Source organism: Denticeps clupeoides, unplaced genomic scaffold (assembly GCF_900700375.1).
Source record: "Denticeps clupeoides unplaced genomic scaffold, fDenClu1.1, whole genome shotgun sequence".
Classification (NCBI taxonomy): domain Eukaryota; kingdom Metazoa; phylum Chordata; class Actinopteri; order Clupeiformes; family Denticipitidae; genus Denticeps; species Denticeps clupeoides.
This window is the reverse complement of record NW_021629872.1, coordinates 21,958-46,211: the sequence shown is the minus strand read 5'-3', so window position 1 is coordinate 46,211 and position 24,254 is coordinate 21,958. Positions and strand designations below refer to the sequence as shown.

The following is a 24,254-nucleotide window of genomic DNA, read 5'->3' as shown; positions in this document are numbered from 1 at the left end:
TCTGGCATAAACCGTCAAATAAATAATTCTATATGTGGAGGTGGCTGCGGTGGCTAAAACTGTGGCCCTGACGCCTCCATTGGGGCTGTAACGTAAACCGTCAAATAAACAATTCTATATGTGGAGGTGGCTGCGGTGGCTGAAACTGCGGCCCTGGCGCCTTCATTTGGGCTCTAACGTCCGGCATAAACACTCAACCCAGCCAATAAACCATCAAATAAACGACTCTATACGTGGAGCGTCAAAGACTGACATGCCCCCTTTTTCGTTGTATTCCTGGTTTTTAGTGAACTAGAACTGATTACTTCATCAATGGTAACATGAAAGCACGTTGTAAGTCGCTCTGGATACGGGCGTCTGCCAAATGTCTTAAATGTTCTTTACCCTTTAGTCACTTCGAAGGATGTCATGTCATGGAAATATTTATTGTTTTTTATTAAGCACATTGTATGATATATAATTATATATATATTATTAGTGAAAAGCAAAGTCATTTTGAAACGCTGCAGCACAGCACACAGTGACACTGTGAAACGTGTCCTCTGTATATCACCCTTGGTGAGCAGTGGGTACCATGACAGGTGTGTGGGGACGGAACCGAGATCAAGTGGACCTCAGTGGCAACCTCCTGATTGCGGGTCCACTTCCTTAACCGCTAGGTCCCCACTGCCCCACTATGTGATTATTAGAAGGGTTAAAAAAGGTAAAAACTAATGTTGGGGTGATCCTGATTCCACAGTCTACGTGCGGGAAACGTGCAGGATTTACCACATTTTGGTAAGGAGCACAGGCAGCAAGTGCAAAGAAGGCAGAATTGGTGATGTGTGAGTTCGCTTTTTGCAGTGCACGTAAATGAGGTACTGTGCTCAAAGTGACACAGACGAAGAAAACCTTCATAATTATATGACTAGAATAAGACTCAGCAAGGGGAACCCATCCTCAATTGCTCAAAGCATATTTCTTATCATTTGCAGAAATGGCCCTTTAATGCTTAGATGTGGCCCTGCATGATGGATATCACAGCCTGATTCACTTAAACCATGTGACATAGTCAACCAGCAAACATTTTTATTAAAAACACAAACCTAGCGTCAATACGCATTACTTCTTTAAAAGTTTGCTGAGGTTTTCATACATTTTAAACCAGGAAACTAGTGGTGGCCTAGCGGTTAAGGAAGTGGCCCTGTAATCAGAAGGTTGCCGGTTCGAATCCCGATCTGCCAAGGTGCCACTGAGCAAAGCACCGTCCCCACACACAGCTCCCCGGGTGGTGCCCACTGCTCACTCAGGGTGATGGGTTAAATGCAGAGGACAAATTTCACTGTGTGCACTGTGTGCTGTGCTGCTGTGTAACACATGTGACAAACACTTCACTTCTAATAATTACAGTCACAAGCCTTATGCTTTACGATATTGCACAATACCTCTCTTTTCAGGATTTGTTGCCAGCAATTGGATGCACAGTTATTAACAACAACTATAAAGTGCAACAGGGAATTTCAGTGTGGGATCCCCTGGGGGGTTTTATTTGGACTAGTTAGTACCCACAGAGGGTTAGACTAGCACACACTCTCCTCTGTTAATTAACTATGAGCGTAAATTAAAGTTTCTCTGAAAAGATGAGGCATGGTGTATGATATTATCTGCATCTCTTCCAGATTCCTGGATATTTGGAACAGGACTGGGTCCCCGGTGTTGCTTCTGCCCGGACTCGCTGCAGGATGTTGACCAATGGGAGAGCCCCGCCGACCCACGTGACATGACCCGGAAGTGCGAGCCGAGCCGCCAGTCTCGGTGTTTGTTGTTGACGGCATGGCGGCAGCGGCGGGCGGCGTCGGCCGCGGATTCGGACGGCGTTCCCAGCACGACGCCGCTGCTAACGTCGCGGAGGATTTCCTGAGACCGTAAGCCGCTGTTACGTCGAGGCTAGCGGCGACGCTGCTAACTTCTCCAGCGGTCGTCCGCGCTTCTTCCGTGTAGATTTTAGTTCTAGATTTTAGATGGATGGAGATGGTGAATGAAGACGCCAGAGGCCTCCTGCAGCAGCAGAACTGTGACCGGCACCCACGTCACGGTCCTCCTGTAGGCTGAGAATAACGCCATGACGGACGGACGCGGGGCTTGGTCGATCTTCACTGATTATTTCCTCGTTAGGGCCACTTTCTCCCCCAATTAAATCAATAATTCATGGTTGCCCAGAAGGGATGCTCCGGGGAAGCTCGATTATATATTTACATGTTGTCCGTTATGCATTCTTGTGATGAGGAGCATGCGAATGATGGATGGATCGATAAATTGATGTCTTTATTGTCACTATACAGCTACGGTGTGGCAACGTATGGATCAAAACCAGCAGATGCACATTTAAGCTCGGGTTTTAAACAAAGATAAATAGAACATAAGTAAAAAATTAAAGTAAGCGGGTAAGATGATGAGTTATTACATTGCATTTCCTTCCCAGGGTGTGGTGAAGTAGCCATGGCAACGCAGAACCCCGCCCTCCCGCTGCGGGAGTTCTGCCCGCTCTACTACCTGCTCAACGCCATCCCCGCCAAGGTGCAGCGCGGCTTCCGCTCGGCGCTGGTCTACCTGACGGCGCTGGACAGCAGCGGCGACTACATCGCCGTGGGCAGCAGCATCGGCATGCTGTACCTGTACTGCCGGAGGATCGGCCAGATGAACAAGTACAACCTGGAGGTGAGGAGGCGGGCGGCGGCGGCCGGCCGACCCCGCCCACTGCCGCCGCCGCGCCCTGACCGCTGCCTCTCCGCTCCACGCAGGGCAAGTCGGAGCCCATCACCGCCGTCAAGCTGCTGAGCTGCTTTGACGACCTGGTGGCGGTGGGGACGGCGTCCGGACGCGTGTCCCTCTTCCAGCTGGTCTCGCAGCTGCCGGGCAGGAACAAACAGGTAAAACTTTACTTTACTTTACTTTACTTTACTTTACCCTCCAGATGCTTCTATTCAAAGCGACTTACAAGAGGAAAACACCAGCAATTCTCTTTCGGTTTCTATAGATTTTGAGTTTATAAAACTAAGAGTCCTGATAAGGCCGAACTTGTCAGGAATAGAGCATGCTGGGAATTGTTAAGTGCTAGACAAGGTTTTTTTTGTGAGTGTGTATGTGTGTGTTTGATTCTGAATCAAACGTCTGAAATACTTTTTGACCCCGTGAAGAGGGGATTTTTAGTCTGGTTTCGTGTGTAGATCTGAGAGGGCGTGCAGGAGTGTATCTGTTGGTGTAAGAGGGAGAACTTCCATGTACAGCCCTGTAGGCACCATCAAGGATTTAAACTCGATGCGAGCAGCTACCGGGAGCCGGTGGAGAGAGGTGAGAGGAGGCGGGATGTGGGTGTGTTTCTGCTGGTTGAAGATGAAGATGCCATATTTTGGATCATCTGGAGGGGTTTTATGGTGACCGCAGAGGCTCCGGCCAGGAGAGAGTTACAATAGTCCGTTGCCTGGTCACCCTGCCTTTTCACCCTCAGAACTTCACCTTTCACCCCCATATTCAGCTCATTAATCCGCCGTGGACGTGATTAATGATTTTTTTTATTGGGGGCGGGGCAGCTGAGGCGCTTCGACGTGGTCGGCCTGCACAAGAGCTCGGTGACGGCCCTGGCCTGGAGCCCTAACGGGATGAAGCTGTTTTCCGGAGACGATAAAGGAAAAGTGGTGTATTCTGCTGTGGACCTGGACCAGGTGCGTCTGGAGAACGGAGGTTCAGGTTGGTGTCGGGCTGGCGCTAACGCTCTTCAACGCGTTCCAGGGCGTGTGCAACCCCGTGGTCTTACTGGAAGAACCATCAGCCATCGTACAGCTGGACTACAGTCAGAAGGTGCTGCTGGTGTCCTCCTGCCAGAGATCCCTGCTCTTCTACACCCAGGAGCAGTCGATCCAACAGCTGGGCACCAAGCCCCGCAAAAGGTAGCGTCCACGCCGCCACCTCCACGTGACGAGGACCAGCTCTCGGCCCGGTTACAGCAGGACTGTGCAGCCACGCCCAAGTCAGGCGTGCTTAAACCATGTTAAATTACGCAGAGTGCGCGTTAAACAGGAGCAATAAACCTGCACGCCACTGCGTAGTGGAGGAAGAAGTCGCTGCAATACTGCAATATATATTTACATATTACAACTTGGCTCAAATTCAGGCCGATTCAGGCTCCGTTTTTATCGATAGCGATACAGAGTACTCAATAAAAACAGGATTTAAATTTACAGGTAACAGCTTTAATCATATAATTTAATTTAACAAAAAAACCAAGGGACTAGTTTGGAATTAAGAAAATTTATTTGTTTTATTATTTATATAAGAACGTGGTGGAGACGCAGGAACCCCACACTTTCTACCTCCGAGAGTGGCTGGACATTCGATAATTTCCTGTGTTATTTCCACAGCACGTGGATCTCTGGACATTTTCTCTCGTCTGTGTGTTGGTTTAAAGCAGGATAAACTCTTTGTATTTTAGGTTCTTGGTTAAATTACTTGTGTTAAATGCGCTACCTTTTGAGCCTCTGGACATTTTCGCTTGACAATTTGCAGTTGGCCTTTGTTTTGTCGTCTTCATTCACGTTGAAATAGTTGCACACGTCTGACATGTCTAACCCCGCCTTCTCCCCGCTTATACACACACACTTATATACACACACGCTTATACACACACGCACACACTTATACACACACATACATATACATACATACATACATACATACATACACAAATACACATATACACACACACACACATATATACACACATACATATATACATACATACACAAACATACACACATATATATACACACACGCTTATACACACACACACACTTATATACACACACACACACTTATATACACAAACATACACACATATATATATACACACACGCTTATACACACACACACTTATATACACACACACACTTATATACACACACACATATACATACATACATATATACATACATACACAAACATACACACATATATATACACACACACACTTATATACACACACATATACATACATACATACATATATACATACATACACAAACATACACACATATATATACACACACTTATATACACACACACACATATACATACAAACATACACACACACATATATATATACACACATATATACATATATACACACATTTGCACACACACACATTTGCACGCACACATATACACACACCGGTTCGGATCGGCTCTAACATGAACTTTACCGCGTTGCAGCAACGGCAGGTTTGGCGCCTGCTTCCAGCCGGCTCTGTGTAAACAGAGCGACCTGCTGGTGTTCGCGGCGCGGCCCGGTCTCCGCCTCTGGCGTACGGACGTGAGGGGCCGCGTGGGCGAGACCCACGTGCTGAAACCGCTCTTCAACCAGGAGGTGCCGCAGTTCGAGCTCTTCCCCCGCCCCAGCCCCGCCGGGGGGTGCCGGCCCTGCGACCGGCAGCTGGGCGTGGTCTCCTGCTTCCTGAAGGAGGGATGGCTGCTCAGCTGGAACGAGTACAGCGTCTACGTGCTGGACTGCACCAATCAGGTAAAGGCGGCGGGGACCAGAGTGTGGGGACATACTAGAGGTCTCCACCGTCCACAAGACCAGGATTTGATCTGTGATTCTATCTAATTGTGATAAATTAGGATGAGTTAAAACCGATGCTTCCCCGTTGCACTGCATGTGCAGTAATGCAGTATAATGCAGAATGCGGTTTGTTTTTGTTTGTGGCAGGTCATCGTCGGTGGGCTGGAGAGCTGCGGGGACATCGTGTCCGTGTCATGCACGGAAAACGAGATCTTTATCCTGAAAGGAGACCGGGACGTTGTTCGGATATCCAACTGCCCCGAGGGTCTCTCCTCCAGCTGTACGTACATTTATGGGGCAGCTGTGCAGAATGAGAGAATTCGAGTAAAGTGAAGTGATGGTCATTGTGAAACACTGCAGCACAGCTCACGGTGCGCACAGTGAAATGTGTCCTCTGTATTTAACCATCACCCTTGGTGAGCAGTGGGTAGCCATGACAGGCGCCCGGGGAGCAGTGTGTGTGAACCTAAGTGGTACTTTGGGATTGGAACCGGCAACCTTCTGTTTACGGGGCGCTTCCTTAACCGCTAGGCCACCACTGCCCCCTATTGGATCTCAGCAACCAAACTTATTAAAAAAATTAACAAATAAGTAATCTGCAGAGAAACACCTAACTTACTCTCTCTTTCTCGTCAGTGTCGGACCTCTCTCTACGCCTCACCTCCCCTCTCTCCACCCCCACCATTCTGCTCCCACCCAACGGCGCCGTGGAGACGGCTCAGCCAATCAGGACCATGGCCATCGTGTCCGAACCGGACGTGGAGGACGTGGAGTTGGTGGAGGAGGTGCTGGAAGACGGCGCGCGGTTCCCCCTGGAGGGGGAGAAGATGGAGGAGGGCGACGTCTTGGTGTTCAGCCGCAGCAGTTCGGTGACGTCCGTGGACACGGCGGGCACCAGTGACGTCTCGACCTCTGACCTGTCCAGCAGCCGCTACAGCACCCTGACCCACGAGGACCTGCAGCAGGAGTTGGTGGTCAAAGCCATCAAGGTGAAGAAGAAGGGCAGGAGGAGACGGCAGGGTGAGACTAGTGGCTCCGCCCACACATTTATTTCTTATATAGCCCATAATTACATACAGTACGTCTCAATGGACTTTGACAGGCCCTACAGTCGACACCCCAACACTTGACCCTTCTGCACACAGGGGAAAAACTCCACACAAAAAACAGTCTAGGAGAGAGAAAAAAGGGGGGAAGAAACGTTGGGAGGGAGTGATAGAGAGAGGGTAGAGTGAGCCATCAGGTGGTGTCAGTGCAGGGTTGGTGATTGTCCAATACGACCGTGGTATGTTACCGGTATGATGAGGTCACATTCGTTAAACCCCTTCTTGTTGTGTGTTCCCCCCCACGCAGATAGTGGTAGCCGTGGCAACCGCGTTTCGGAGCGTAACAGCTGGTCGGAGAGCGTTTTTGTGGCCAGCAGTGAGCTGAGCAGCACCCCCATGAGCGAACCGGCTTCAGACCTCACGGACTTCCAAAGCAGCGGCACGCCCGACCATGAGGTGGCGTACTCGCACTCCCTCCCCGCCGACCCCTGTGACCCTGCCGGTTCCACAGGCCCGTCGGAGCTGGCGCTAGAGGCTTCAGAGGCCTTTCAGCTAGAACCTCTCACCCGCACCCATGAAGTGGAGCAGCAGATGAATCACGAGTCAGAAAACGCAGATGCTGACGGCTCGAAAGCGGACTCCACAGAGGTCGTGACCCCCGACGTGGACCTGCTGCTGAAGTGCACCTTCCCCTACACGCTGACGTCACAGGAGCCAGAACACGCAGAGGACGACCCCCCGACCTCCAGCCGCCTGGGAGACCTGGAGCTGGACCTGCCCATCCGGCCGCTGGGCTACACCCCCTCGCCTGAGCCCTCGCCATCGCCCTCTAGTGACGAGGAGGACATCTACGGTCACGGGCTGCCCGCCTCCGCTTCCCGGAATACGCTGAAGGATGCGGTCGAGGAGCTGCAACTTCGGGGGACCAGGCACCAGGAGCAGGAGGAGGCACGACTGCACAAGTCCGACCAGGTGACTTTCCAGACGTATGTAGGACTAGTCTGAGGACAATCCGGTGAAAATCAGTGAGGGATCTAGCTTTTAGCTGAAAGATAGCTAAAAAATATCGATTTTCTATCCTTAATCATGAGATCTGATCTGTACCATATCCAAAAACATATTAATTTCTGGTATTCTTCACTTTCCATACAGATGCCAGCTATAAAAAAAACACTTAACATACGTCTTTTATGAATTCATTTCAAGACAGTAAAACATTTTAATGGTTTTAAGTCACATTATGTTAAGGCCTCGTTCACACCTGAACACTGGCTGTAACACACTCGCCTATGAACCAGAAGACCCAGGTTCAAACCCCACTTACTACCATTGTGTCCCTGAGCAGGACACTCCATTTACAGCATTTACCAGACGCCCTTATCCAGAGTGACTTACAATCAGTAGTTACAGGGACAGTCCCCCCCCTGGAACAACTTAGGGTTAAGTGTCTTGCTCAGGGACACAATGGTAGTAAGCGGGACTTGAACCCGGGTCTTCTGGTTCACAGCCACTAGGCTACTACCACACTCCAGGGGGGGACTGTCCCTGTAACTACTGACTGTAAGGCGCTCTGGATAAGGGCGTCTGGTACATGCTGTAAATGTAAAATGTAAATGTAAACACTGACCGTATTTCGGAGCGTCCACACAGGCGTTCAGCACCAGCGTTCATCCGCGAGCGGCGGAATCGAACGCAGCTACAAAGCGCAGTATAAACGCGTGTGTCATTCCGAACGCTGTGGTCAGATCAGTCTGCCAACGTCACTTTTTAACTAGAAGATCACCAAGCATATATACATCATCCTAAAACCCGTCTTTCTATAAAATAAAAGTGGTGACGTGATGGCGCCTCGGCTTCTGTTTTCTGCCAGATGGCAGAAAGCTGGATGGGCTACTCCGGCCCTGGCTGTGGAATCCTGAGCCTGGTGGTGACCGATCGGCATGTGTGGTGTCTGGACTTTAAAGGCACGTTGTACTGCAGTCCCCTGCCCAACGGGGGCCTGTGCTGGCAGCGGTTCGAGGAGAACGTCCAGCAGGTGGCGCTGTCCCCCACAGGTGAGGGAGATATGAGGAGTGTTGCCCTGGATGAGGGAGAAGGGTGAGGCGGGGCTGATGCTGGCCGATGGTTTCAGGCGCGCTGCTGTGGAAGGTGGAGCAGAAGAGCATGACGGCGTACGCCTGCGGCAAAGTCACCATCAAAGGCAAGAGGCACTGGTACAAAGCCCTGACCGAGACGGCCTTCGTGGCCCTGAGCGAAGACAGCGCCTGGATCGTCCGCACCAACGGAGACGTGTACCTGCAGACAGGTGAGCGCTCTTCTCCCCTCCCGGTTTTTCTGGCTACACGTGTGCACCGTGTTGTGTTTTTGAGTCATTGAATATTGATTAGTTTCTATATTAAATTGGTCTGTTCCCTGTCGTCCACCAGCAGGGGGCGCTGTATGCATTCACCAGGCAGGGCCAAACAGGCGTAGACCATGACATTCGCCGGCTCGTTTTAGGAAGTGTGCGTGCAGCCAAAGCAGAGATCATACCTCAGGCTTTACATAAGCAGGTTATTCCCACAAATCCCACATTTTCATAATCCCACCTTTACTGCAAACAGCATCATTACAGCCAGTACCGTCCCCTGAATCATGTCTCGTGTAATGAAGTTGCATATACTTCATTGTTACTTCGTTGACACTCTGTGTGACATCCGTGACCTTTAATAACACACAATAACTCCCCGATGGAGACCGTGTCTGAACACAGAATCAATCTTAAATACTTGACACAACCGTAGAACGGTTTCTATGACAACATTAATTTCTAATATACAGTACGTCTCAGTGGCGTTTTTTGTTTTGCATCGTAGCGCAGTCGTCACACGTCATGTCTTTAATCGTATAATCAGACATGCAGAAAAGGTCGCACTGTGCAGTCTGATGTTGTGAAGGACGTTTTTGGAATTGTACGCCATGACGTGATTATTTGATAAAGTCCCGGTGAAGTGTGAGGTCGGAAATTGTGTAAAAGGTTTGTTTTTTTTTTGTTTTTTTGGGAGTTGGAATCTTGGTTCTGGGGTTTATAGTGAATACCGCTAAAAATAATTAGATGTATTTATATTATAATTAGATTTTTTTATTTTTTTTTTAAATATATTGACTTGATCTGTGTCCTGCGGCTGATGTAGTGTTTCTAACGAAGGAGTGATGTGTGTGTGCAGGCCTGAGCGTGGACCGGCCGTGTGCGCGTGCCGTGCGGGTGGAGTGCCCGTGTCCCCTGGCGCAGGTGTGTGCCCGTGGGGGCGTGGTCTGGGCGATGAGCGAGCAGAGGGGGCTGTTCTACCGGGAGGGGCTCAGCTCGTACTGCGCCGAGGGAGAGGTGTGGAAAAACGACAAAATCAGGTCATTCTCACACCCACACACACAAAAATAACATTTCTACACCATAGTTGTACATGGAAAGATATGAAATGCCTGTCAGCCTTATTTTGATCTTTAGTACGTGAGAATAAAATGTTTGTCAAAGCACTTCTGGGTTCTGGTTCCGGGTTTGCTGGTCCATTTATAAAATTTGTGGAATTTGTACAGTCGAGCGGATGGTGGAACAGGAGTCCTGCATGCATTATCACAATGATGGACTCTTTTTCTGCTTTTCAAGTTGATCTACATTATTGGGACATGGACACAATTCCGATTATTTTCAGAATTCTATACGCCACCTCAGTGGATTCATATCATATTGACAGCAACAGATTCCAAATGCAAATATCAGACTTGAAATGGACTGTAGACCTGTTACCTGCTCGCTGAGGATGAGCAGCCAGGCGTCGCGCTACTTTACAAGTGTGAGCTTGTATGTACACCGTTCGGCTGATGTAAATACCCGCGAGGTCTCGCTCGCTTGCTGTGTCTGGTTCTGTGGTGCAGTGAGATCCAGGGCATGGAGCCCATGTGCATCGCCCTGGGCGAGAACTGCACCCTGTGGTCGCTGGACACCAGCGGGAGACTGTGGTTCAGGACCGGAGTCACAACCAAACAGCCTCAGGGAGAAGATCAGCACTGGTGGCAGGTCAGCAGACACACGCCCCATGGCAACACCCTGTGTGTGTGTGTGTGTGTGTGTGTGTGTGTGTAGGGTGGTAGTAGCCTAGCGGGTAACACACTCGCCTACGAACCAGAAGATCCGGGTTCAAACCCCACTTACTACCATTGTGTCCCTTAACCCTGAGTGTCTCCAGGGGGGGACTGTCCCTGTAACTACTGACTGTAAGTCTCTCTGGATAAGGACGTCTGGTAAACATGTAAATGTCTTTGTGTTGTGGATATTGATCTATATCTCTCAAATGTCAAGTTCATGTTACTGATGGATGAGAACCATGCGGCTGTAGGTGAATCGTTCAAATGAAAGTTACTGATCAGCTTCTTTTTTGGCAAAAGGACATGGATAAAGTTATTAAACAAAAAATCAAATGACTTTACACTGAATCCACAGAAGCAGGCGCTTGTGACTAATTCAGAAATTTAAAATGTATTATTTCAAATAAAATGTTGCTCATTATGTATTCTGTCATCATACAGAAATGTGTTATAAAGAATGAAATCAACACACAATAGAGGGTCTATTTATTTGTCTTTGCTCTCCTGAGAAGTTGCCAAAATCTCATTTACGGCAATATGGTTCTCACCCTTAAAATTTATAACGTAAAATGTTAATATTTGTAATGATCATGTATAAAATAAGCAGAAACAACTTGAAGGACTGGTGTCCATATCATATCGTGACAGGTGAGCATCACCGACTACGTGGTCTTCGACCAAGGCAGCCTGTTCCAGACGCTCATACACGCCACTCAGAGTGTTGCCACGGCGACGCGGGTGCCCGTGGAGCGCGTGGCAGAATGTCTGCGCGTGGCGTTCCTCTCCCAGCAGTCCCAGGGACAGCCCAGCCTCATCACCGCCAGCGCCAGCGGCGTGTGGATCGCCTCGGGACGCAACGACTTCCACGTGGCCAAGGGCAGCCTGATTGGTATGAGCCTGATCCCCGCCCGACACATGATTAACTCTGGACCAATCACAGCGCGGCTCGGTTGGCTGGTGTTTAATGCAGATCAGATCAGAGTGGATGCTGAGAAGCAATGAGTGGTAGTAGCCTAGCGGGTAACACACTCGCCTGTAGACCCAGGTTCAAACCCCACTTACCACCATCGTGTCCCTGAGCAAGACACTTAACCCTGGGTGTCTCCAGGGGGGACTGTCCCTGTAACTACTGACTATGAGGCGCTCTGGATAAACTCTGTAAATGTAAATGTTTGGGGGACACTCACACTGATGTCCCCAATTAAATTATGTTGATTCCTCAGCTCTACTCTGTCATTTCAGGGACGTACTGGAACGTCGTGGTCCCCAGAGGAACCGTCTCTTCTGCTAAATGGGCGTTTATTTTCTGCTCGCCCTCCCCTACAAAAGAAGGTAGTGTGGAATAAAACTGCAGGACGCAGTGCACCTTCCTCCCGGCCCACATGCAGCTATTAAATATAAAGCGTTTGTGTATCCACGTGTAAGTAAATTGAATTGTGTGTTTTGTGTGTGTGTGTGTTTTGTGTGTGTGTGTGTGGTCTTGTAGGAAGCTACCTGTGGCTCGGCCAGAGCCGGAAGGATTTGTTCTGCATTTGGGACAGAGACGCACAGCTCCGCCCCTCCACAGTGCAGCTTCCAACAGAGGCTGAGATGGTGCAGCTCTCTGCCTGCAGTGATGCATTGTGGGGGCTGGACCTGTACGGGGACGTACACATCCGCCCGCTCAGCGCGGGCTGTCCCACCGGCATCCACTGGACCCTGCTGGACCTCAGTCAGCTCGGTGAGTCCCCAGTTGGCCTAGCGGGTTCTAATCCCGATCCACCAAGGTCCCCACACGCTGCTCCCCGGGCGCCTGTCATGGCTGCACATTGCTCGTAAGGGTGATGGGTTATGTCACCATGTGCTGTGGTGTCACATGACAGTTAAGCACTTTGGCATATACCTGTGGAACTGGTTCCATGTTCTACCTGGTACCTTGCAGCCCCGTCTCTGTTTGTGTTGTTCTGTGTACATGAACGTGTGTAGAAACACGTTGCTATTTGGAGTGCAGGTGCATTCTGGACATGTCTTCGTCAAATGTCAGCGGTCTGGACGGAGTCGGGTGGCGGCTGCTGACGCACCCGCTGGCCACATGATCGTATTTACACACGGTCCCCCGAGGGTCCACCAAACCGCCGTCCTGCCTCACAGTGTCTCCGCGTCCACCGGGTCACTGTCCCTCCCACACCACGGCGTGATGTGAAGGTGTCTTGGAAGGTGCTTGTAGTTTGTTGTAGTTTCAGACGCTTGTGCTGGTAGTTATTTGGCGCTCGTGTGTCCAGATGATGATGTTTGGGGGTGTCGGGTGGGGGTTTTAAATTTGTCTCGCAGCAGCTGCTGCTTATGTAATACGTGATGAAGTTGCTGGATGGAGGTGGTCAAGCTGGAGCCCACAGTGCTGCTCAGGTGTTCTGTTCATGTTCCAGTGGCGTTACGAGACTTCAGCGCAGCACACGGTGACACAGTGAAACGTGTCCTCTGTATTTAACCATCACTCTTGGTGAGCAGTGGGCACCATGACAGGCGCCCGGGGAGCAGCGTGTGGGGACGGGACCGAGATCAAGGGGACCTCAGTGGCACCTCTGCGGTTTGGGATTCCATTCCGGCAACATTCCGATTACGAGTACGTTTCCTTAGCTGATAGGCCACCACTGCTCCCATTCACGTTCCTTCACACGCTTCTCACACTGAGCAGTGCGACGTGGACACAGCATGTCCTGAAGACTCTGTGGTGGGCGTGTTGCTTCAGGTCCACGCCTTCTGTGGTCAGACCCACGTATCTGGTAGTGTTTGTAAGAACATCCTGGCGCTCTAGTCGTCTCTTTATTCAAGGTCACAGCAACCGGACTGTGTGTGTGTGTGTGTGTGTGTGTGTGTGTGTGTGTGGTGTGTGTGTGGTGTGTGTGTGTGTGGTGTGTGTGTGTGTGTGTGTGTGAACACTCACCCTGATGGAGCTGGAAATAGAGCAGCATGTGATGATGCAGGCAGCTGTAACCTTGCCCGTTTTTGGGTGCTGTGTGTGTGTGTGTTGAGGCTCGCTGAGGGTGCAGAAGCTTTTTTTAGCCCCTGTCCCTGACTGTGACCCCCCGTCCACACCTCCTCCTGGCTGCAGATTACATAAGACTTCGTAAGGTGCAGCAGGAATTACATCAAATTCAATCATCTTTCCACCAATAGTGATCAGAGCTCTCCGATCAGACCGATTTCCAATACGTGCAGACCGTTCATCTCACTGGGAACTCCTGGAAATCAGGGTTTTATTTCTTTATAAAAATGTACAATTCTAATTGTTGTTATTTTAAAGATCCCTGGTGGAGACCGCTAGCCAATAATAGTAATTATTAAATAGTGGTGGCAGTGGTGGCCTAGCGATCTGCCAAGGTGCCACTGAGCAAAGTACTGTCCCCTGTCATGGTGCCCACTGCTCACCAAGAGTGATGGTTAAATACGGAGGACACATCTCACTGTGTGCACCGTGTGCTGTGCTGCAGTGTTACACAATGACAATCACTTCACTTTTTCACTTTAATACGTGTGGCACGTTGGATCGTTGTTCCAGAAATGAATAAAGTGTCCCAGCAGTATAACATGCAGGAACAGCACCCAGAGTTCAAGGCTCTTAGATATTTTATTTATGAAATAGCAACAAGGATTGATGACAAATGTCCATACTGTGATGTCATGTCTCCCAGATGTGCTGCATGACCCGCGTGTGGTGACAGTGTGACCCTGCCCCGTTGTCATCTGTGTGTTCGGTTTTTCAGGACATGCCAGACTCATCAGCCTGTCATGCGGCAGTCAGAACGTGTGGGCGTGTGACACGAGTGGGATGGTCTACTTCCGTGTGGGGACGCAGGCCCTCAACCCCAGCATGATGTTACCTGCCTGGATCAGCATTGAGCCACCTGCTCTGGTATTTTTACACACACACACACACACACACACACACATACTCACACACTTTCCAAAAAATGTATGTTCCTATCAACATATAAATGCACACAAAAGCTGGCTGCTTTTGGTCCAGAACTAGGTTTTTCCATACTTTCTCAGCCAAGTACTAAGGTTTTAGTTCTAGGTAAGTAAACCGGCCCTGAAGGTGCTTCTCCCTGTGTTGGACCTGTTGTTCCGTACCTGTGTTGGACCTGTTGCCGTGTACCTGTGTTGGACCTGTTGCCGTGTACCTGTGTTGGACCTGTTGCCGTGTACCTGTGTTGGACCTGTTGCCGTGTACCTGTGTTGGACCTGTTGCCGTGTACCTGTGTTGGACCTGTTGCCGTGTACCTGTGTTGGACCTGTTGCCGTGTACCTGTGTTGGACCTGTTGCCGTGTACCTGTGTTGGACCTGTTGCCGTGTACCTGTGTTGGACCTGTTGCCGTGTACCTGTGTTGGTGTGTACTTGTGTTGGACCTGTTGCCGTGTACCTGTGATGGACCTGTTGTTCCGTACCTGTGATGGACCTGTTTGTGTGTACCTGTGTTGGACCTGTTGCCGTGTACCTGTGTTGGACCTGTTGCCGTGTACCTGTGTTGGTGTGTACTTGTGTTGGACCTGTTGCCGTGTACCTGTGTTGGACCTGTTGCCGTGTACCTGTGTTGGACCTGTTGCCGTGTACCTGTGTTGGACCTGTTGCCGTGTACCTGTGTTGGTGTGTACTTGTGTTGGACCTGTTGCCGTGTACCTGTGATGGACCTGTTGCCGTGTACCTGTGATGGACCTGTTGCCGTGTACCTGTGTTGGACCTGTTGCCGTGTACCTGTGATGGACCTGTTGCCGTGTACCTGTGATGGACCTGTTGCCGTGTACCTGTGATGGACCTGTTGCCGTGTACCTGTGATGGACCTGTTGCCGTGTACCTGTGATGGACCTGTTGCCGTGTACCTGTGTTGGACCTGTTGCCGTGTACCTGTGATGGACCTGTTGCCGTGTACCTGTGATGGACCTGTTGCCGTGTACCTGTGTTGGACCTGTTGCCGTGTACCTGTGATGGACCTGTTGGTTGTATCTGTATTGGTGTGTACCTGTGTTAGACCTGTTGGTGTGTACCTGTGATTAAGCTATTGGTTGTATCTGTGTTGGACATCTGTTGGACTTGTTGGTTGGACCTGTTGCTGTGTACCTGTGATGGACCTGTTGGTTGTATCTGTATTGGTGTGTACCTGTGTTGGACCTGTTGGTGTGTACCTGTGATTAAGCTATTGGTTGTATCTGTGTTGGACCTCTGTTGGACTTGTTGGTTGGACCTGTTGCCGTGTACCTGTGATGGACCTGTTGGTTGTATCTGTATTGGTGTGTACCTGTGTTGGACCTGTTGGTGTGTACCTGTGATTGAGCTATTGGTTGTATCTGTGTTGGACCTCTGTTGGACTTGTTGGTTGGACCTGTTGCCGTGTACCTGTGATGGACCTGTTGGTTGTATCTGTATTGGTGTGTACCTGTGTTGGACCTGTTGGTGTGTACCTGTGATTAAGCTATTGGTTGTATCTGTGTTGGACCTCTGTTGGACTTGTTGGTTGGACCTGTTGCTGTGTTTACATTTACAGCATTTACCAGACGTCCTTATCCAGAGCGACTTACAATCAGTAGTTACAGGGACAGTCCCCCCTGGAGACACTCAGGGTTAAGTGTCTTGCTCAGGGACACGACGGTAGTAAGTGGGGTTTGAACCTCGGTCTCCTGGTTCACAGGTGAGTGTCTTACCCACTAGGCTACTACCACCCTGTGTTGGACCTGTTGCTGTGTACCTGTATTGGACCTGTGTCGGACCTGTTGGTTGTATCTGTGGAACAGCCTAGTGGGTAAGACACTCGCCTATGAACCAGAAGACCCAGGTTCAAACCCCACTTACTACCATTGTGTCCCTGAGCAGGACACTTAACCCTAGGTTGCTGCTGGGGGAGACTGTCCCTGTAACTACTGACTGTAAGTCACTATGGATACGGGCATTTGATAAATGCTGTAAATGGACCTGTTGATGTGTACCTGTGTTGAAGTGGAGAAGGAGCCACACGTCTTTAGATGGTCGTTCTCTGGGTTCCTGTATTTTGTGCTGTGGACCTGATAACAGCAGCTGTAATCATATGATACAACACACACACACAGGGTTGTTATCAGCGAGCCGCCATCGCAGCAGAGCATGTGACGTGTGGAGAGGAGGTGGTCTACGTTAATCAGCAGTTAAAGGACAGGCTAATCTCTTCCATTGTATGGACATGTTCAGTGTTTTAATAACTCTCCTTTGACCTTTCACCCAGTGACGTGCACCACATATTACAAGTGAATTTTGGACCCTGCCAAACTCAAAGGTGATCAAAGGTGAACCAGTTTGGTAATTAATATATACGTGTGTGTGTGTGTGTGTGTGTGTGTGTGTGTTTAGCCTGCAGGAGTGCAGCTGGTGAGAATACACACCAGTCCAAACGACCGCATGCTGTGGGGACTCGACAGCCGGGCGAATGTCCATGTCCGCGTTGGCATCACGGAAGAGATGCCGGTTGGGACAGACTGGGAGCACATCCCAGGTACGCCCCGTTCTGTTGTCACCGTGTAATTCTTCCTGTAATTTTTCCCATATGTACACCAGTCAGCCATGACCCAATAACATTATAATATTCAGTAGGTGACATCTCAAGGTATCTCCACCGGCAGATGATGCTGCCGTTTCTTTCCCTGAAAAACTCCATGTCCCATAATGCAGTGCTTCAGCTGCCTTTCCGAACACGATCTTTCCGTGCAGTTTCCATGTTGACAGGAATGGGTTGTGAAGCAGCTCGAAATTCTTTTTTTCGTGCTTCAAAGTCACCAAAGTGCCATGCGAGTGTAGGCCGCTCACATGGGCGCACTGCATTATGGGATCTGTAGTTTGAGTGTTATTAGCGTGTTATATCGCCGTGGGTTTGACACGTGTGTTCTAGTAGATCGGACAACACAGGCCATCTTTCCTCGTTCAGATCTTTACACTTTCCCGTATTTTCTGCTGCCACACGCTGCAAGGTGACTGGGCCAGCGGTGGCCTAGCTGTTAAGGAAGCTTGCCACTGAGGTGTCACCGAGCAAAGCACCGTCCCCACACACTGCTCCCCGGGCGCCTGTCATGGTGCCCACTGCTCACTCAGGGTGATGGTTAAATACAGAGGACACGTTTCAGCGTGTCACCGTGTGCTGTGCTGCTGTGTACCACATGTGACAATCGCTTCACTTTATTATTTCTTTTAATCAGAGTTGTTTAATGGCTGTGAAGTAATGTCGCTGTGACCCGAACTCTTGTGTATTGTGTTGCAGGGCTCCAGGCCAGCCAGTTGGCTTTGAGCATGAGGACGGTGTGGGCGCGCTGCCCGAACGGCGAGGTGGCGCGCCGCTACGGCATCACAGACAAAAACCCCGCCGGAGACTACTGGAAGAAGATCCCGGGACTCGTCACCTGGCTGACAGGTCGCTCTCGCTCGAAATTCCGACTTCTGTTTCTGCCGATGTTGCCGTTTATTCCGCGTTATTGGCGTATTTTGGTCTGCAGCCACCCCTCCGGACGAGCTGTGGGCGGTGACCCCGTCCGGCGGCCTCTCCCGGCGCCTCACCAAGACCCTGCAGCACAGCACAGCCAAACCCCACACTGCTGCGGGCTCCCTGAGCGCCGAGGACCTGGAGGACGAGTGGGAGGTCCTCTAATCCTGGCCACATGCACATGCAAGGCAACCAAGGAGGCAGGGGAATTCTGGGTAATCGTGCCGAGAGATCCCGCTTGGAAAAATCCCCCTTTTCTTCTGATAGAATGTCACCATGGGAACGTTTTAGGAATTAGTGGGCACTTTATCTTTTCTAACCCGTGTAAATAACCGTTTAAAAAGGGATGTACGTGTCGGCATCGGATGCTGCAGGAAGGGTCGTCCTCGTGGTTTTTAAATTATTCAGATTTGATTTGGTTTCCTTTTAAAAAGGTGATCATTTTAAAACATATTAATCTGTGGGGGCGCGCCCTCCCGCTTCAGCATGCTGCTCGATCATCATGGCTTCCTGACCGGGGTTCGGGACTCGTCTGCGACCTCCATCAGTATCATCACTCTGTGTGCCTACGTGGTGCCATGTTACAGGGACGAAGACGTCTTCTTTAAATAAAGAACCTTCAATGCAACTCGATTCGAGTGAAAATGCTGTTTCCACCGCGGCCAAAATCCAGCAGTCAATTCTGAAATGGATTCTGTAAAATTCATGTTGATATTATTTCACCGTACTGAACCCAGAGCGATGAGAGTGTCGTTTTTATGACGTGGTCCATGCACCGCTGGTGTGTAGTACGTGTTTCTAGTCGTTTCTGTGAAGGTGTGTACTGTACGTTTAACGTCGTTTTAACTGTACGTGGAGGGAAACTACAACGTGCCGTCTCTTCTCGAGCCCGGTGCACGTAGACTGTGGACCTTCAGCTTGTGACCTGGAGTCACCTTTGATCTTGGGGACAACGCGGCAGGGACGACGGCTCTTCGTCTCCTTCTCGGCTGCCGGAGCTGAAGTCCAGATAACGGCGAGGTCCAGGTTGTGTATTTAATGGTTTTCAATATCGTCCCCGGAGGGTCGTGACTCCAAAGACCGCAGTCCACGCGTCTCCCGTTTCCCTATGACATGTGCCCTCGAATGGTGCATGGAGCGTCCATCTAGTCCACTTCTCCCGGCCCGGCTCCGGACTGACTGTAAGCTGTTCTGCTGGCTCTTCGGCTCGTGTGTGTGTGTGTGTGTGTGTGTGTGTGTGTGTGTGTGTGTGTTCGTTCAGTAACGTCACCCCTGATTGGCCGTCCGGCCCGACACTTTTTAATTTGATGATGGCGTGGCGGGTCTGATGCAGCTGAAATAAACCCGTCACCACTTCTCTTCTGGTGTGTGTGTGATTGTTGGTGCAATAATAACATTTTCTACAGTTTTAAAGAAAAGCGGTTTAATGCTACGAAATGCAACGTGTACATCGTTTAGAAAGTAAAGTGCAGCTCATTTCCAGAACGTTCCTGGTGCAGCCGGAAGTCCAGGGGCCGGAGGTAGCCGGGCAGGGTGTCCATGGTCGCCGGCGGCGCGCAGCGCGTCAGCGTCTGCATGGCCTGCGCGAACAGGGACGGCGGCGTCCGGCCGCAGAGCCACTGGAACGCCTGGCGGCCCAGCAGCTCCTGCCAGCGCGGCGCGTCGTCCCGCAGCTCGCCGCGCAGCCGGAAGCGCAGCTCGGGCATGAAGAGGAGCAGGTAGCCCAGGCAGACGCGGCGCGGCGCCATGTCCGGCGCGCCGCGGCGCATGTCCGCCAGCAGGCCGTCCAGGGGCGTGTTGCCCGCCCGGTCCGTCACGTAGGGGGACGCGCCGTGTCCCAGCAGCAGGACCAGGCACTCGGGTCGCAGCAGGTCGCAGGCGAGGTGCAGGGCGCTGTCTCCGTGGGTGCAGCCGCGCCGGTCCAGGTAGTCCTGGCGCTCGCCGCGCGTAAAGTCCGTGGCGCAGCCCAGGATCATGCGGAGGATCCGGACGCGGTTGTAGCGGACGGCCACGGCGACGTGCGGGGTCGGGGACGCGGGGCAGCAGCGGAAGCTCCTGCTGGGCATGTCCAGGGCGCGCAGCGAGTGGCGGGACAGCAGGTGTCGTGCGTACTGCTGGTGGTCGTGCACCAGCGCGTAAAGCAGCGCCTCGGACGGCGTGTAGGCGCAGGCGCGCCCGTCCTCCTCCCAGTGGAACACCTCCATGGTCCGCATGTCCTCCAGGACCCACACCGGGAGCCGGTCCCGGACGGCCTGGTAGAAGGCGAACGAGGTCCGCTGGCACCGCTTCTCGGATTTGTAGTCCCTGTCGCCGTCCAGCGTCCCCAGGTGGAGGGGCATGGTCGCGTCCGTTCCTGAGGAGGGTGCACCCCCTTCCAACACCCCGCCAAGCGCCGGGGGTCCTTCTATATATACCCCGCCCCCTGCGCGGCCACGCCCACAACAGGCCACGCCCCGCCGGCGCATTCAGTACATTCACGACATAACGGCGCGGGGAAAAGAAGAGGGGACAGAACAACGAGATAAAACGGGATCTAGAAAGTGCGGAGGGTTCCAGTCCACGTGTCCTCTCCCGGGACGTTACTCTGCGAGCAGCAGTGAACCGCGCCACCTAACGGACATCTAACGACGTGAAAATGCATCCTCAGCCGTGCATAGTTCAAGTAACAGTTATAGGATGAAATAAAGGAGAAAATAACTGAATAGCAGCAGCAGGTTTATATTGTCATTTCTCTCCAGTACGGTAAAAAAACGAAGCGACGTGGTGCAACACAGGAGCAAAAATACAACTAAACTACAACAGAGCCGCTGGCAACAGAATAATGCGTGTGTCTGTGTGTGTGTGTGTGTGTGTATGTATACACACCTCACTTACAACACCCAACAGGTTGAACATTTAAAAATGTACTTCAGTGGTGGCCTAGCAGCCGCTTTATCATCTTTAGCTGCAGCTGTATGTTGTAAATGATTAATATTGTGCATATTCACTATTCATTTTAGAGGCCTGTGCATTCTGGACTCTTCAGCTCTGTTCTGTTCAATGCGAAATAGAAAGCAGACCCTTTCAGCCAATCATTTTGTAAAGAATCACGAAACTGGGATTTCTGACCCAATATGTGACTTATTTTAAATATGTGATCTAAAATGGCAGTAAACATTATATACAAATAATTAATAGCTGTATACACACAGACCAATTATACAAGACATCTATAACGCATTAAAAAATGTAGGAATTATGTTGGTTAAATAGTCTTATAACTAGTTATCCGTACATATAAGAAATAAATGTTGTTGTCTTATTCTACAGTACATTTCTTATAAGTACCGTACATTTACTGCATTTGGCAGACGCATACATGAAATGTCTACCATTGAAATCCCTCATTTATAGAAATATCCCACTTTTTGGGGCGGTGGTGTCCGAGCGGTTCAGGAATCCTGATCCGCCACTGAGGTCCCCTTGATGAAGGTCCCGTCCCCACACACTGCTACCCGGGTGCCTGTCATGGTATCCATCGCTCACCAAGGATGATGTTAAATACAGAGGACACGTTTCACCGTGTCACCGTGTGCTGTGCTGCAGTGTCTCACAATGACAATCACGTCACTTTCTTCACAACACCAACTGGTTGATTTAAATGGTTGATAAATAGTTGATTTGGGTGCAAACTTAGTAGCAGCAATATTCTTGCCTGTGAAGAACTTTTTATCCAACACAGTGATGACTGAACATGTTTCCGTGCAGGTAACCACGGTTAACGCAGGAAGAACGATGATTTCAAGCATCACCTTCCTTTTACATTTACATTTACAGCATTTACCAGACGCCCTTATCCAGAGCAACTTACAATCAGTAGTTACAGGGACAGTCCCCACCCTGGAGCAATTTAAGTGTCTTGCTCAGGGACACGATGGTAGTAAGTGGGATTTGAACCCGGGTCTTCTGGTTCATAGGCGAGTGTGTTACCCACTAGGCTACTACCACCCTTTTAAAGCATCCAGTCTGATATTCTAACTCAGTCAGCAGGACAGAATGATGTCCAGACTTGTGTTCCTCAACACTTTCACCTGTGTTAAGAAGAGGAGCACTGAAACGATCTCAGCAGGTCCTTTTGTGGCAGGGCTGGAATGCAGGGGAAATGGAAAAAGTTCATGTTCATGTAAAGAGGGACTTTACAATTCATCTAATCATATTCATAATATTCTGGAGTAAATCCAACAGAACTTGTGTGCTTTCCTCGTACCTTGAGAAGATGCTGGTACCAGTGGAGCAACATTGTTCTCCATCTGTAGGAGACCGGAGTTTCAGGATTATTCGTGTGAAGTTCCCCCACCTGCCTGCAGTGTTGCGTATCCCGTCCTGCTCTCATCCCCCACCGAGCAGCCGCCGCCGCCGCCGCCGTGCGAGGCTCCGATTGGCTCCCGAACTCCGCCGCAAGTTGCGAGTTCGCCTCCGTCCCGGCCGGGCAGCGTCCGCCTCGCGTCCTCGGTTCCGTTATCGGCGGAAGGTTCCTTCCTGGAGGTCCAGCTAACCGCCGCGCCGCGCCGCGCCGCGGAGCTCTCGGGGTGAAGGGAGCCGGTCGGCCGGCCAGCCAGCCCGCCCTCCCCGCGGCGGTACCTCCGGCACCTCCGGCTTGTGACCGCGGAGAGCTCCGCGTCTCTCTCCCCGCGTCCAGCTCCGTGTCTCGGGGTTTATCTGTCGCTACGTCCCCGCTAGCCAGTTAGCAGCTAGCTAGCGCGCCCGCTAGCCGGAATCGGTCGAGTTCCCGACTTTTACTTGTTAAAATGCCGGCCATGCTGGAGAAGGGCACCCCCGAAATGGCCGGGAAGAGGAGAGGCCGGAACCCCGCGGCCAACCCGAGCAAAAGTTTGACGGCGAACGGGAACAGCAACAGTAATTCGTGGGAAGAAGGAAGTTCGGGCTCCTCCAGCGACGACGAGCACGGTGCGTCCATTAGCCGCGGTAGCCTCGCTCATCGCCCAACTACTCGGCGCGCCCGGGGACCCCGTCCCGGCGGCTCGTTTAACGCGTGTCTTTGTCCCGGCCAGGTGGCGGCGGGATGCGGGTCGGGCCGCAGTACCAGGCGCACGTCCCGGACTACGACCCAGGTCGGTGTGGCGGACTCGGTCGCGGCGGGTTACAAGTCGCGGTAGCCTCGAACAGGCGCCGTTGTTGCACGACTCGACGGGCCTGCTGCTTAAAAGTTACTTTTCTTCCACAATATTCACATTTCTGTCGCTAAAAACGTTTCAACGCGATATATATTAATGCATCATTAAAACTATGAGGTTATTGTTAATTAGTAGGTGCGCGCTATAAAAGGTTTATAAATCTAAACGTTATTTAATTTGTAATGTTTGCCAGAAGAGGCCAAAGCCAGCCAGGAGAGGGAGAATCTGGGCATGCTGGTGTGGATCCCCAACCAAAGTCTGGCTGAAGCAAAATGTGAGTTTAAAAAAAAAAAAAAGTTAATATGGTAAATTTAATGACCTCGTACTTTGTTCATTATCGTGTGTATGTTCTATTTCACCATTTTGTCTGTGTGCGGTGCGCTCGGTTGCAGGTGTCCTTATGAATTTTTATTTTATTGCTTCATTCTCATGATTCCAGTGGATGAGTACATTGCGATAGCCAAGGAGAAACATGGGTACAATATGGAACAGGTAACCGGTGCTTTAATGTCAGTTTTATTTTAAAATGTCGAGATGTAGGTGCTTCTTGTTCTAAAAGGAGTTGCTTTCTGTCCGTAGGCGCTGGGCATGCTGTTTTGGCACAAGCACAACATTGAGAAGTCTCTTGCTGACCTGCCCAACTTCACCCCCTTCCCGGATGAGTGGACGGTGGAGGATAAGGTTCTGTTTGAGCAGGGCTTCAGCTTCCATGGCAAGACTTTCCACCGCATCCAGCAAATGGTTAGTTACCCCGTTATAAACAGTCTTATCTTCATAATATTTATAGCGTGGTAGCACAATGACTTTTACAGAACGCTATTGAACTTACATTTACATTCA

The 24,254-nt window shown here is 50.7% G+C and overlaps 3 protein-coding genes across 3 annotated transcripts; 2 read left to right on the top strand and 1 right to left on the bottom strand.

The window, feature by feature from the left end:
* Positions 1-1,764: 1,764 nt before the first annotated feature.
* LOC114776319 (tectonin beta-propeller repeat-containing protein 2) lies at positions 1,765-19,598 on the top strand. Its single transcript, XM_028966752.1, has 20 exons — positions 1,765-1,904; positions 2,462-2,697; positions 2,781-2,909; positions 3,570-3,701; positions 3,769-3,926; positions 5,245-5,551; positions 5,741-5,873; positions 6,230-6,613; positions 6,947-7,611; positions 8,510-8,693; positions 8,771-8,944; positions 9,846-10,026; positions 10,552-10,693; positions 11,410-11,650; positions 12,004-12,093; positions 12,248-12,481; positions 14,505-14,653; positions 17,121-17,262; positions 18,022-18,171; positions 18,254-19,598. The coding sequence occupies exons 2-20, from the start codon at positions 2,479-2,481 to the stop codon at positions 18,403-18,405; spliced, it is 3,966 nt and encodes a 1,321-aa protein (XP_028822585.1). The 5' UTR covers positions 1,765-1,904; positions 2,462-2,478; the 3' UTR covers positions 18,406-19,598.
* Positions 19,599-19,646: 48 nt separating this feature from the next.
* Positions 19,647-20,611, bottom strand: ankrd9 (ankyrin repeat domain 9). The gene has a single exon (XM_028966753.1). The coding sequence runs from the start codon at positions 20,577-20,579 to the stop codon at positions 19,695-19,697; it is 885 nt and encodes a 294-aa protein (XP_028822586.1). The 5' UTR covers positions 20,580-20,611; the 3' UTR covers positions 19,647-19,694.
* Positions 20,612-22,423: 1,812 nt separating this feature from the next.
* Positions 22,424-24,209, top strand: LOC114776321 (REST corepressor 1-like). The gene is made up of 5 exons (XM_028966755.1): positions 22,424-23,187; positions 23,292-23,351; positions 23,608-23,688; positions 23,854-23,906; positions 23,994-24,209. The coding sequence occupies exons 1-5, from the start codon at positions 23,028-23,030 to the stop codon at positions 24,207-24,209; spliced, it is 570 nt and encodes a 189-aa protein (XP_028822588.1). The 5' UTR covers positions 22,424-23,027.
* The last annotated feature ends 45 nt before the right edge of the window (positions 24,210-24,254 follow it).